The sequence below is a fragment of the Atta cephalotes genome, assembly GCF_000143395.1.
Source record: "Atta cephalotes unplaced genomic scaffold scaffold00004, whole genome shotgun sequence".
NCBI lineage: Eukaryota > Metazoa > Arthropoda > Insecta > Hymenoptera > Formicidae > Atta > Atta cephalotes.
This window is the reverse complement of record NW_012130068.1, coordinates 1,673,468-1,688,669: the sequence shown is the minus strand read 5'-3', so window position 1 is coordinate 1,688,669 and position 15,202 is coordinate 1,673,468. Positions and strand designations below refer to the sequence as shown.

The 15,202-nt window shown below is 38.4% G+C and overlaps 1 protein-coding gene across 1 annotated transcript; it reads right to left on the bottom strand.

Annotated features, from left to right (window-relative positions):
• Positions 1 to 3,656: 3,656 nt before the first annotated feature.
• LOC105625893 (mucin-3A) lies at positions 3,657 to 14,098 on the bottom strand. Its single transcript, XM_012207203.1, has 2 exons — positions 13,993 to 14,098; positions 3,657 to 6,157 (listed from the first exon to the last, which is right to left on the bottom strand). Exons 1-2 carry the CDS (start codon positions 14,096 to 14,098, stop codon positions 3,657 to 3,659), a joined length of 2,607 nt encoding a protein of 868 aa, XP_012062593.1.
• Positions 14,099 to 15,202: the final 1,104 nt, after the last annotated feature.

Below are 15,202 nucleotides of genomic sequence, written 5' to 3'. Positions count from 1 at the left end.
ATGTACCAGTTTGACCGCTTCAATTAAGGATAATCGAGATAAACGAGTGACGCAAGTTTATATGGGTCACGCGTGTTTTATCACGTAAAAAGCATTGCATTAATTGCTGATACCGTTCAATCGCTAATTATATTTACATGTCGATCTAAATATCACAATTTCCATGATATTTCGTGGGCACTCACTAAATTAATAAATTAAGCAGACAGAGTATTAAATTTTTTATTCTCTCTCTCTCTCTCTCCTTTCTTTTAATGACTTTTAAAAAATTAATTTATAATTATTAAATTAATAATTATACTCTTTTTATAACCCCATATTTTAAATAGAATAAATCGAAATCAAATTTGCTATGCAATGCGCTTCCCAATCTTTCGTCGTACTAGAATACAAAGAATTGATTTGTTACGATTTTAATGATCGATTTTAATAGCGCTTTTAATGAACTATCCTGATGCCCCCTTCATCGGATTATACCGAAATTTATGATCCCTTGTTTTACCGTAAGATCGTTATCGGTATAACTTCATCCGACTTCGTCGCAGTTGATTCTGGATGCGTCGCGTGTTGGTCTATGCCGGGTCTCTTTGACAGATCCGCATCCCGTTATATGGAGGGCCGAGTCCCAATGTAATTTATGATTGCTGCGTGCAACACAGCGTATACACAAACGCACACGCACGCACACAAACACACATTAAATCAGAGGAAATAACTACAACAGTTGAGAAACGATCGCGCTGTTGAATATCGTATAATTGATAATCGCGATCAATTCTCGTTTTTTAAAACAGCAATTGATTCTCTCCTTAATAGAGTAGTATGGGATTGAAGCGGTTTGAAGGAATCCTTGGATTGATAATAAGATGCTTTATTAATAAAACGGAAGAATCAACAGAATGCGTGCGTGACCATCAGGTACAATTTATCGTACGTAAACTTAATGCACGTAACTTAACGCGTGCGAACGTAACGCCGAATGCGTAAGGGTGATCGCGATGTCGCGCGAGCGCGCTCACATCGCCGAATATACATATAATTTTTTATATAAATAAATACACCGCGTATATGTATATTATATATATGTATATTATATATATATATATATATATATATATATATATATATATATATGCATATATCTATATCATGTGTATGTGCGTGAGTATACATATTGCGTATGAGTGCGTGTAACTTCGACTATGCCTAATTACGATCGCTACGAGCAAGAGAGTCGTGATAAGTCTGTGAACTGTTAGTACGTACGCGATATGTTTGGTAACTGGTAGAATGTAAGACTAGTGTTAATGTAAGTTTCATATCGTAGCGCCTAAAGATGTAGAGTGTTTTACAGAACATTGCGGAAATCTCGAATCGAAGACAGTTGGAATCCTTTCTAAGCTTATAAATATGGAAAAAACGGAGAAAAAATCGTTGTGGTTCTCATTTATACCGTTCGATGTTTTCATGCTTCATTAACGCAAATATCAAGTGTCATTTTAAAATAAGTGCGAATAAGTATGAAAACTGGATGTAATTCGGAGCGATTGATTACGAGACTTTCCACCTTTGATTTCTATATTTAGCGCAATAAATATGATACTAAAGAGAAAATCTATTCTTAACATCCACGAATCTATAAATTACATCGACGTCATACAAGATGTCTTAGAAGTTGCAAGCTTTCTCTCGTAAGAGACCGATAAAGTATCTGCTCCAATATCAAGTCCTTAATTGATTATGAGCAACGAAAAATTTTACATAATTAACTGTCAGTAACATTTATACTAACGTTATCAAATTTCATTTAAGATTAAAAATAAATATATTTAAAACTTCGATTTCATTTAAGATCAAAGATAAATATTTTTAAAACTTCGATAATCTGTTATAAAATTAGAATAAAAGGAACGTCAATCTAATCGAAGAGATCTATTACCTCTGAGACATCCTGTATTTCTTTTGTTTACGCTGTACGATAAATAATATTATTGTGTGTATGTAGCACGATAAGCTTCACGTTTGCGGCGCAATTAAATCGCGCAGACCAGTCCAGGTCGATCTGAGATGCTGCTTTACGCCCTCATTGATAGCTAGCGTTTCGCAATGATATCGCATCGTGATAAAACGAGTTCATTCGATATTTAGATTGTGGAAGAAAGCGCGTACACGAATCGAGTGACGCCATAAAATAGTGAGTGAAACGCGAATTCCAATTCATACACTCATTGCATTCGCGATCGCGATAACTGTCGTTGAGGACGCAAGCGAGTCGTATGCGCGATCGGAATCGTTGAACGATTTATTCCGCTCAGACGTGTAACATGTGTAAATATATATGTATATATAGTTATATACATATATGTATATATCTACACTTTTATATATTTATGCATATGTAATATAATTATGTATACTGGCACATATGAAATTGGCGCTTTTTTTTCATCGTGGATGAAAGCATGGCAGAACATAAAGAGAACTGCCTGGTTGAGCCTCTGTTATATGGTGATAACAAGAGTTTGTTATCACCGCGAATGACAATCGTCGATCTCGAGCAAACGCAAGGTAAACGAATATTGAAGCGATGATAATGGAGATGTAAAACTAATTTTCCCACGCATACAACTACAAAAAACTAAGAAAGTGACCATTCATTCTCAGCTGTAGTATGATTTTGTGAAAAATCTGAGAACGATTTTTCTTTTCATAAAAAATCAAATACAGATTATTTGAAAAATTTCAGTACGTGGAACATGCGCATGATTCACGATTGTATAAAGCATAATAATAATAATCATTAATATGAAAAAGAAGACATCATTAACTGCGTCGCTAATTACTTCGAATTTCAATTGCTGCACAATTATATAATCTCATTGCTAATCAAATTACAGCAGTAATGCTTGTTGCAACGCAATATTTTATGCACTTTCGCAGCGCGCATGAAATAAAATAAAATAAAGAAATAACTTATATATATTAAGTGAAATAAATAATAAAACAGATTAATTAAATCTGAAAATTAAATTATGCATGATCATGACGTATGCATTGAAATATAATAATTATAATAATTACATATAATGAGTGTCATCAACATCGAATTATTTCGATGATTTAAATAAATAATCAATATGATAAACGTACATTCGTATATCCGCTTACCGTAAACTCGTCTCCATGTACTATAACTCAACCGTTATCAGCAAATCTATAAATACATAAATTCGTTTAGATTGTTCAGTATTAAAGAATATATAGAGGCACTCAATATCACGAAATAACAAATAAAATAAATAACGCAAATTCTCGACACCTCGTTTGTCAACGTGTTGTGGTTATCTTCCATATCTTCCAGGTAGCTCCTACACTGAAAAAGGATGCTGCGAGAGTCAGCCATTACAGCCCTCAAATTTCTCTTGCGCGTCTAACAACATTCAGCCATCGATTTTCACCTAACGACTTACGGTATGAACCGCGCGTAAGCAACGAATAAATCGACATCGTTCCTAAGAAAATTCATCTCTACTGAGAATGGCGATTGCTCATCCACCAATGAGCGCAACGAGGATTCCCACGGATGTCCTCAGCTGCCAGCATCCGCCTGTCAAGCTTGTTTCTCCTACACAAGAGCTGTCGCAAACAGCGGATCTTTAATTGATCTCGATGCTCGTAACAGAATTAGACATGCGACGCTCATCTTCTGCTAATGTCGGTGATGACACGGTGAAACCATTCAAGCCGCTCTCAACCAGACTCATGAGAGTTTCTTTGCGCGAGGAAACATGTTTTTCAGTGCGTGCCTTTTCTTCCAATTTTCTCTTCTCAGCAGCTAAATCGACAGAGCCGTTCTTTGTATTTTCTCGAATTAACTGTTCCAACTTGGACAGTTGTCGTTCGGTCGCGCTCTCCATGATCTCGTTGTTTTCTACGGGCACACCATGTTTGTTCACCGTGGGTTTATAAGTCTTTACCTTTGAGTGACCCTGAATAATAAGATACATTGGGCCACGGATCGGTTTGGATGGTTGCTTGTAATGAGAGAATATAGGATCGGTGGTGAGACTCGGAACGGTCGTAGTTCGTGGTGGGATCATTGATGATGGTGCAAGCATTGTCTTCGAAGTCTCTTCAACATTGAGAATCTTCATCAGAGGCGATTTATTGGGCTTTGTGTTTTCGTGCTGATCCATGGTGTCCATAGTAGGCGTATACTCCATCGTCGACGAAATTGTCGATGTGAAAGATGGCGAGGTGGTCACAGTTGTCGCAGGTAATCGAGACGATCGATGATCGATTAGTTGCTCGTTGGATTCAGGAATCTGCGTGCTGAAAGTCGGCGATGGCGGGTTGGTAAATGTCACGGGGAATGGTTGAGGTAGTCTTTGATGAGTCTGTTCCATACTCGGCAATGGTACCATCATATTGTTCATGGATGGCGCATGCAGGTGCGTCATAGGTGGCGACATGTGAGACATTGATACGGACGAGGATGGTCGGAAACTGGGATGCATGCTGCCGATGAAATGTATCATGGTGTTTGGTCTAGTCTGAGGACGCATCATGGATTGAGCCGCCTGCGGAGAGACGTACATATGTGAGGAACTATCTATGTGTCTGGATGGCATGACTGGAGCAGATGGCGGATGCAGAGGCTGATGCTGTGAGGATAGTATCATTCTCATCGGCACGGAGGAAGCGGACGGATTCTCCGAGAGAATCGGCAAACTCGTTATCGCGTTCCTTACTGGTTGTGATTGAGACTTCGGCACTTGATGAGTCATCTTTGTTATTTCAGAAGTAGTGGGATTTTCCCAAGCGGTGTTATGCACCGTCGTCGGTGAATCCGAAGAACTTGCAGAGAAATTTTTCTCAACGTAATTCGTCGGAATTACCACGGCGACTGAATCCTTTTTTGCTTTGTGTGTCTCTAAATCCATAGTACTGAATGGCGAATTGGCGACAACAATATGCATCTTTTGCGAGGGTTGCACATCCGTTGTAGTTTCTTCCTCTTGCTCAGTGGAATCCGTAGTCGAAGCGGTAGAAGTTTGTACGACACTTTCCATCGTCGAAGATGTCGCCTCGGTGCTGATCTCCTTCTGACCTATGACTACTTCTTCATTTTCGTTTTTACTGGCATCCACAATAATGTTCGCGTTCTGACTAATGACGACCTCCTGATTGGACGAAGCCGCGGCGTGATGATCATAATGGTCTCTAGAGTAATCCGAAGTCTGCCATGTGACCTGGTTGACATCCAGAGGAAACACTGTGGAGGATGAAGTGAGTCCGTTGTTGCCGAGCCATCCGCCAGACAGAGTTTGCGTCGATTGATATATTAGATTTGACTTCTCGAAGGACACGGACGGTGCAGTAGTTGCTTCATATCTCGATTTCGTATTCTGCGATGTAGACGGCAAGTAAACACTCTTGATAGTCTCGACCTTGCTTGGTGGTGCCTTCGAGGAGTACGGTCGTGACGATGATACAGGAGAATAGCGTCCATAATCTTTCGATGGTATTCCGTAATATTGAGTATCCTGAAGAACAGGGCCTTCCTCTGTCTGCGTGCTAAATGAGGATGATGTGTCCGGATAACCGAGTATCTTATCTTTAGACGTCCCAACATTAAAACTGGTAGATGTTTCAGCCTTCTGAATCATCGGCGGCGGCATCATCATAGTGTACGGCTTTATCTTTTGACTGTAATACGGGCTCGGATAATAACTAGCTGGCAATGACTGTAGTCTGTTCTGATTTCTATAGTCGATCAAGCCGTTCCGGAAATTAGTAGTGCGCACAATTTTAGGTGGTTCAGCGCCAGTGCTGCCAGTAAAGTCATTCCTGTAGGAAATCGAATCTTGACTACCGGTTCGCGTGAATTTAGGACCATCCACAAACTTGAGAAATTGCTCGGGTATCTTCGGGCTGGTCTTCTTCGCGGTCACACCCAACACAAGAATATCGCGCTTCGATGACGGCTCCGTTGTGTGCTGCTGCGAGTCCAACCAGTATTGTACCTTGTCAAGAACCGGTGGCACGTAATCGAATGTCGGATTGTTCTTCAAAGGGTCGCCGCGACCTAACGGCGTCCACTCGTCATAGTCCATCCTGGGAGAGAATATCCGCGGCCGGCTGTCATTTTGGCCGCCTGCGAACAGAAATTTTGAAGGTCGTCATGACCGATTAAAGCTGGCGAGGTTTATTGCGAGTCAATGGTGGAAACCTTCGTCTCACGATGACGCGCGAGAGGAATGGAAGAAGAGATGATAGAGAGAGAGTAGCCAATTATACTTGATCGGCGCACGAGAACCTGATACTTTGAGTAATAAGCTCCGTCGTCGTGATTAATTGTTCTTAATTTTATTATATTCCTCTCTCGCGCCGCGCGCGGCACTCTCGCCCGATTGATTTATCCTACCGGCATTACGAACGTCACGATCCTCTAGGCTGCATAAATTTATGGGATACTAGATGCACTCACGAGTGAGAGAACGACCATGGCCGGCTCGATGAAATACGATAAACACGCGCAATAACCATGTCATATAAATTTATACGTTTCTAGGATACATGATGCCGCGCAATAGTCTGCGTCGTCGTCTACTCGCCCGCACTTTCGTTTAACATCATCGTCAAGCTAAATGATGTCGTATACCATGGCGCACAATTTGATATCTCTAATATAACTCATCGTCACGCGACGATAATCTGAGAAAATGAGATATTGTAAATATCTACAAAATTTAAAGACGACAACTTTATGTTATCTCAAATTACCTGTTTCTTGAAAGTGCACTAAGTTACCGGAGATTAGATAATGTGTGTCACGTAGTAAAATATAGCTAAGTGTTGTAAGTAACTCCTCAATGAATGAACGGATAAAATCACATTATTAGACTTGACTGTATCATTACGGTCGAGAGGAAATGATATTACGGAAATACGTTTATGCATTTTACTTCCATATCTACGCGGAGAAAGAGAATTAAGTACTCTCGAATAAACGTCCCATCCAATGTAGCAAAAATCTTTCACCTGACAGACAATGCCACTTTTGTTTCCAAGCGCGATGTAAACGAACACGTAAGCCACCCAGGATGATAACGTTAAGTAAGTAGTCCCTCCTGTACACATCCGCTTTCCTATACATCACGAAGCAGGAGGATCCAGTTACGAAGTTGCAATTCACGTCGCGTCGTATCTGAGATTCCAGCATAGCGGGCCCTTCCCCACGAAAACGATGAAGGCCCGTCTTCGCGAAATAAAGAAAGAGAGTCTCTTAACGAAGTCTTGCTGAGAGGAGGAGGAGCATTTCTTTTCAACGTCGAAGGGTGACGTATGAGGCGCCTTCACTTCGCATATCTGAGTGCTGACGGACACTCGTTTGAGTAAGGTATAAGATATCGGTCTACTGTGGTCCGCTATACATATAACGATCGATTATCGTTAAGCGTTGATTGCTTTAGTAACCGTTCGTCAAGCACGGTCGACAACGATCTGCCTTCCTTCGCGATTTATAAGAATAGTACTGCAATTAGGAAGGATAATTCATGGGAAGGCTGGAAGGCAGGCACCTTCACGTAAAGTTTCCCAGGTAGCCTGTCAGCTATTAATTCTGTAAAGTTTTCCAACGGCTCGAGGGATACGCGATCATCCCGCTAGCACGTACGAACGTATGGCGGTTAGCATTCACAAGTGGGCCGAGCTGTAAAAAGAATAATGATAAGGTTTTCATTTAATTCCCAGTCGGGACTTGACATATAACGTTACCGTAATTGACCACGAATGCTGTCAGATGCTGCTCGCGTACGTATGGCATAAGGTTTCATGCGAGACTCGTAGACGTAGGCAACGAAGACAAAATACACGCGGCGGATGTCGCCGCTCACATGCACACCGCGCTTGTATGTACGCCCAATATCTCGCGAGAAAACGTCCTGATAATCTGGCTAGTCGAGAGTAGCGTTTTCTCCGGCATTCGAGGCAATCGACGTTTCTATCTCTATGGTCGGCGCCGTAAACACGGTAGACGTCGGGTATTAAAACCGCTCGTGCAAGCTGCAGGTGCAGCCAGTTATGCACGAGGTGATGCATAATGCGCCATATATGCGCTCCGCGTTGACGGAAGTACCGCTGACATCCCAAGTGCCGGAGAGCTTCGAGAGCCGAGAGAAATCTTACCGTCTCGTAATCGAGACGGATGTTCACCCGTGACAACATTTCAAATTGGGAATAAAGATTTTCAAGCATATCTTTCAGGAAGTAATGCTAGCAAACCGCACGTTAATAAGGATTATTAAACGAATATAAAAAAAAATGTATTTCTTATGATAAGAAATAAATTTACAATAAAGTTAAAAAATTTATAACAACATTGAAAAATTTATACATTTCATTCACAAATTTTTACAAAAATTTAAAAATCATAAGTACTTGTAGGAGAAAAGTTATAAAAAATTTTAGAAATATATTTCTTTCAAGATCGAGCTTTTAAATAGAAATTAGCAATAAAATACTGAAGTGCAAAATAAAATGTAAAAGTAATAATTTTAATAACGTGGCAAACAGTGCGCAATCTATGGATGTTTGAGAGACGTCGTTTCCCATCATTTTCCTTGCAGTGCCTCATTACGATGTACGAACGAGCATTACGTCAGGATGAAAATGTGACATGCTGTGTCGGAATGTTCCGCGGCTGCATGACAGTCGGCAGGCGCCAGTATTCTCCAGTCATGTCGCATAAATACACGTGTCATGCTTCGCGTATATACTCACACGACACGGGATGGTCAGATGGTCTCTTCTGGCTCGTGCACTGGCCGTCTCTTCGTCTCTCGTGTTACCTGTCTGCATAATGCACGGTCGAATCCGCGACCTCCGCAGTTTTCCGCTAGCATATTTCAAACGAGGGGACAGGTGACGCCTAAGTAATTTCTCGGAGAATATTATGTGTTAGGAAATTTCGTTCGAGTCTCTGCACAGAGCGGCAGCTTAAATCGAGCGCATTCGGCATTTAAATCTTCGCCCTTTGCAAATTTCATTCGAAACCCGACATGCATGAATGTTGAATCAATCTTTTATATTAAATTCTTAAAATATTAAAATTTTACGAGTGCAATTGCTTGGATGTCGCGTAAATTTACGTCAATTTATTATTAAATAAGATCTTTATTCATAGCACTAGAAACACTTACAGCAATTCGATTGAACGCATAGTACGCAATGATGCATATTAAAGCACCGATTTAATCTGACAATGAATGTAAAAGTATTGTTAAAATGCAATATATTGAATTATAAAATGCATACCTATGTAATTATAAAGATTTCACGGTTTAATTTGTTTTTATATATTTATATCAAACCTACATCTTCATCTCAATTTGTGTTCGATTTTAATATACACCGAGTTTCGCACTGAGTGCGTCCAATCGAATTCGCTATTAGAAATCGATAAACATCGACATAAAATATTTAAACATCATACATATTAAAATATTTAAACATGAAATATCTCAAGAATAAAGTGTGGGCGTTATATTAGTCTTAATTCAAATCAAGCAAACGAGAATGAATGAACTTACTTCAATAAATGTAAAAAAATGCAGCCAATATGTACGAAGCCGTTCGTATTCATTGAAGTGAATCGTTCATTCATTTGTTTTTTTGTTTCTTGATTTAAATCCGATTTTATATTGAAAATTGATACGAAAGCGCTCACATGTAATCTTACAATAATCTTTCACTTTAAGTCTTGTGACGTCTTGTTGAAATAGCGAAAGACATTCGTCTCAAGCGTAACGCGGTAGGAACTATTTTGAAAGAAATGCATTGGCGGTTGACAACCGAGCAAAGATTCATTAAGGTTAAGAGACTTGCGAGTTACGACGCAGTAATGGACTCGTGGCGAGTTTTCTTCCTAGATTTATTGTTCACGGCTCGCGAACCGTTGCCCGCCGGAAATACACGTATTAGTGGAGACGCTGTGAATCATAGAAATGAACATTTATTTTGTGTCTGTATTTCTGTTACAATTAATTCCCACTTTTTTATCAAGCAGTATTCGAGCTCCTCGAGCCGATACTCTTTATCCAAGAAAGTTCCGGATCTTTTAATCACTGTGACAGCACACGCGCCCTAAAATTCTCAACAGTCAAAAAAAAGAGATGTGCATACCATGGATGTGCATTCGGTGCACTGTAACTTTGTTCAAAAGACTCGCTTCTATGAATTAAGAGAAGAATTAATCCGAAGAATCCAAATGGCGAGAGCGACGTGCAAATGCTAAAAGCGACGCGTTATTTTCTCGTAGTTTTATGCAGAGCTTCATGCATTATTGTTTGAAAATGAAGTGACGTGCGCGTGGACTGAAGAAACACGGGTTATATTTCTCAGCTTCAATTGAAACAGACATGAATACGAACCGGGCGAGCAAGCAGGCGAGATAAAATGTGGCGATTGTTACGAAGCTGTTTCTTCCTATTATGCAAATGATCATTTCGATTCAAGAGAGTCATGCGAGATGTAAAATGACGATGTAATGTGGATGGAACAAAAGTATGTAGCGATGCAATTGAGGACGAAATTTGTATGAACGAAATCTCGTGTATAACGTTCATGTCAATAAGCGATTCATAAAATCTCGAATTTGAATGATTGCTTCATATTAAATTGTAACATATAAAATATATCATTTATAAAAGCTCGCATTGCTGAGCGATATTCCATATGATAATTAAAAAGATTTACTCTATAAAATTAAGACTCAAAGAGCGGGGGTATACAATTTCTATTTTATTATTAACAAATTCTTATGTTTATGTGTAACTACATATAATCTCGCAACGTCTAACCGCAAAAAAAGAAGGTAAAATCTCTCCATGATCCGAACAAAGCGTGAGAAGCATAACATAGCTGCGATGCAAATGCATAAAGCCGAAAGCGTTATTATGTTTTTGCCTGTGTGCGCGCGTTTATGTCGCCGTGGCGCGTGGGATTATTTTCCCGCTCGTTTGTACATATTACGCTTATGCGACACATATTCCCGCATTCCCGTGCCGCTTTTGTCGACGTGAAATGGTACAATGCCGAATGAAATCGAGCGTATAAAATGTGCAGTCATATCTTCTCTCTTTTAATTTCCACGTCTCGCCGATATGCTCCGCATGCATATTTGAGCATACGTTACCCTTCTCCCATTTCGCGCAAATTTATATTCGCCGTAATACCTTTGGGTGAGGTACTTTCGATTGTGGCAATATTGAAGCTTTCAGCAAAAATTATGAACATAACCGGAACACGGAGAATAAATAATTTTGCTACATTTATATTGATGAAAGCAGGGACTCGAATATCATTCCCTCCTTTTATAAAAATTAATTACGTAGTAAACTGTACTGGGTTTTTTGATCAGGTTTTTTGATCAGCGTACAGTTATTAATTATTTAAATTTTTGAACTGACAATCAACATAATATTCATGCGTATTTGCACGATTTTTTATCTCGTTATCAATTCTATTCGTTCACCGTGCTTTCATAGTTTAATTTTTTTCGGAAAATCTGAAAAATATTTATTTCAAGTAAAATAGCGTAGAGAAGCGACCAGTTGATTATACGAACGCTGTATATATTCATGCTGCGAAAAGCAGTCAAGGAATTAATCATGTTCTTCGCGGATTTTTCTCACGAGTCAGGTTTCGCGATGTATGAAGGAGGATGTTGGGTCGAGTTGCTCGCAGCCGCATTCGGCGGAGAAGTGCAAAGGTTAAGAGGGACGTTAAATGCAAAGTTGGCTATTGTGAACGCGCGCGATAAAAGTACGCGCACCGCGCTCATTTTCTCGTATTTTTGTGTCAGACGTTGTTGTTTGAAAGTAGAACAACGCACGGCGAGGGACAGCGAGGTGAGAAATCCACCTAGGACGTCGTTTCCCAACGCGTTATCCTGACGTAGCGCAAATTAAAAATTACAATTCACAAACGCGGACATTATGTACGAGAATACTTTCAACAATCGCAATTGGGTGTCGCGTTTCCTGTAAACCTTGGCATTTCATTTATTCCCGCACTATTATGCAAATAAAAACTAAGTTAAAATGTGTTGAAATGATTTATATATTGCAGCTTTAAAAATTCACTTTTGCAGAAGAATCTTGCAAAGGTTTAGAAATTATGAACATACGCTTTCTTATTTAAATTGACAAAATAAATTTAATCAATTTGCAACTTATATAAAATGACATTTAAATTTATATCTATAAATTATTTATAGAGAGTTCCTGCGATTTTCATTGTAAAATATTAACGGATTTATTACATTGATAGGTTTGATGAATAACTTTTTCTTTATTCTTTCTTTCTATAAACATCATTAATCAAATATTAATCGGAATAATTCAATTATCGATATGTAAATATGTATGTTTGCATATAACATAAATATATGAATTAATCGAAGACATCCAGCCGTGCCGCGTGCGTGTCTTTTAACATCGAGTAGTATGACCCACTGACCCGCCCCACTGATATATGCGTGGAGACACACACGCATATGCAACGCGTACGCATGACGTGCAACTAATTTTGATCAAGATTTATGCTAAGATTAATAGTAATGTTTGGCAGCTTGTGTTCCGAAGCGAAAGTGGACGGATGTGCCGAATTGATATGTCTTATTTCATTAATCAACAGAATTTTTCTTCGTCTCTGTTTATACTGAAATTCACTAAGTTTACAACAAATAATTTAGATAAAATTTAAGACATTTCCGTCTTGTATTTATTTTAATGCTTTGCATTTTTCTTCTGTTTCTTTATTTCTTCATTTTTCCGCATTGCGTCAAGAACGGATAAAAACGGAATAAGAGCGGTCACTGTCGCGCAGACGTAAAGAACTTGGAGAAAAATTGGAAAAAGATAAAAATATCTATGCCACACTTTAAGCAAAGACTTTTTCGCGGACGAGTATTGTCTAATGAATCTGTCTAAATCTTTATTATTCTTTTTACAAAGAACGCAGACTCTACTAACACGGACATGATAATGAGTGTATCTTTAATTAACTACTTTCCAAGTTACTACCCTTTGTTCATCGCTCTAAAAAAATCTAATTTTCAGTTCAAAAAATAAGAAATCTGATTCCACCGAGATGTTGAATATTTGGATGCAACAGCAGCGTCGCAATGTCGCGACACGAAGTCGCTTCTTCAATGTGCCAGCTCCTTCTTCCCGCAGCTTCCATGTCCGCAATACGACGATCGAAGTACCTGCAGAGCGGTTTTTGCAAACGCAATTTAACAGATAAGATTTGTTACAGAATCACGAACTTGAAAAAAGCTGCAACGATCATCATATATAAACAATTAATAAGAATAATTAAGTATACAGAGAGAATAATTTTGCTAAAATATCTAAAATTTAATTAAATAGAAGTAATTTTGTTAAATGTTCAAAATAAATTAGGAAACTAAGCAATGCTTGAAAACATTTCAATATTCTAGCAATCAGATTTCTAACATCTATATATTCTAACATCCGAGGTTGCTAGAATATTAAAACAATTTTGTTGAACTGAATCAAAATTTGTCATCCCGTGACAATTATACTACTTGTACGTCTTGTTCACATTACTCACTATGATAAAAAAATCATTTAATATCTATTTTTTATCAAGCGTTTAAAGTTTCAATACAGATTGTCGAAATATCATATTGTAGTATAATGTAATATATCGTATTTCCTACAATTAAAATTTGATTTGGAACAGTGTTAAATTTTTTATCCGGGGTCAAATTCGTACGAATAAACATTTCACAGGATCATACAAAAATAATGACAGTGCAACGAGAGAGATCTTAGAATAGTAAACATGGGCAGACTCGCTCTCTTCTCGTGTCTTCATTCGTTCGACGGAAAATATTTCCACAGGACACGTAGTGGTAATGTCATGTTTAGGGCAGGAGGACAGTGAGCAGTCGAAACATACCGAGTTTATTCTCGAGGGAGGTAGGTACGTTCTGACAGGACGAGCAGCACAAAAGCCCCGCCAACAGTAGCCACCTGGATAGCTCGGTCAATCTCTTCGATATCATCTGAAACAGCGAGAAGCAAATTGAATTAACCGTCGGATAATCATATCACTTTCTGCCCTGTTCAATGATAGCTTTGAATCAAATATAGGGATCTAACCATCGTTGGCCTTGTGCTTTATATAAAGATTATCATAATAAGATAACAAACGACGAAAAGTTCTACGAGTTTTATCATTTTGCGATATTTATTTTATATATATTTTTTATCGATTTATTTTTGGCAAATTAAGGACATATTGCGGAGTCGCTGTACTATCGTCTATTAAATTGATTTTCCGATATTATCGATTTAACGAACAGAATGCAGAAGTTGTTGATTTATGGAGGGATGAGCGTTTTTGTACTGCGGAGAGAACTGTGTAACACCTTTATTTCGAGAGACAAATAAATATTACGTACTTGGAATTAAAAACGTGTGTCGTTATTTATACAGATAAGCAAAAAGCTCCTCGAGAAGTTTTTTGTTTATCCATGGAACGAAGTAAACACGTGCATTTGTATTTGTGAACGAGAGGTATCATGTTCCCCATGTTCGTTTAAAAGCTGCAACCCGGCTACGCGATTGCAGAAATGTGATTAATTCGTCTAATTGTGGGTATCCAGAGTGCAGTTGGCCGACGATCAATGGCTAGAATGATGGGCTCGACGTTAATTACAGTCGTGTAAATACGCGCACGCAAAATAATATCTGTTCGACAGTGCAGAATAAAACCCGCGATATCCTACAACTAAACGTGATATAATAATGGGATAAAATATTAGTTTCTACGATAATCACAAATAGCCCGTTTTCTGTTTAATATTACATATGCACAAGTGAAATTAATATTAAAGTCAGCTAAATACATCGATTGTTTTCTATAATAATAAATATATGAGAAATTTTTATATGTTATACTTACTATATTTGTAATATAATCCTTACGTAATAAAAGCCTTGTATAAATGTGAAAATATTCAAACGTACGTTCATCTGATGTAGATATTTACAATGCATTTAATTGTTCAAGCATTTTACACATCAGCATAAATCATCTATTGAGGCCGTGTGCCAAAAAAACATTATTGATTCTGCCAAGTTCTTATATTCTTTTCATAACTTCT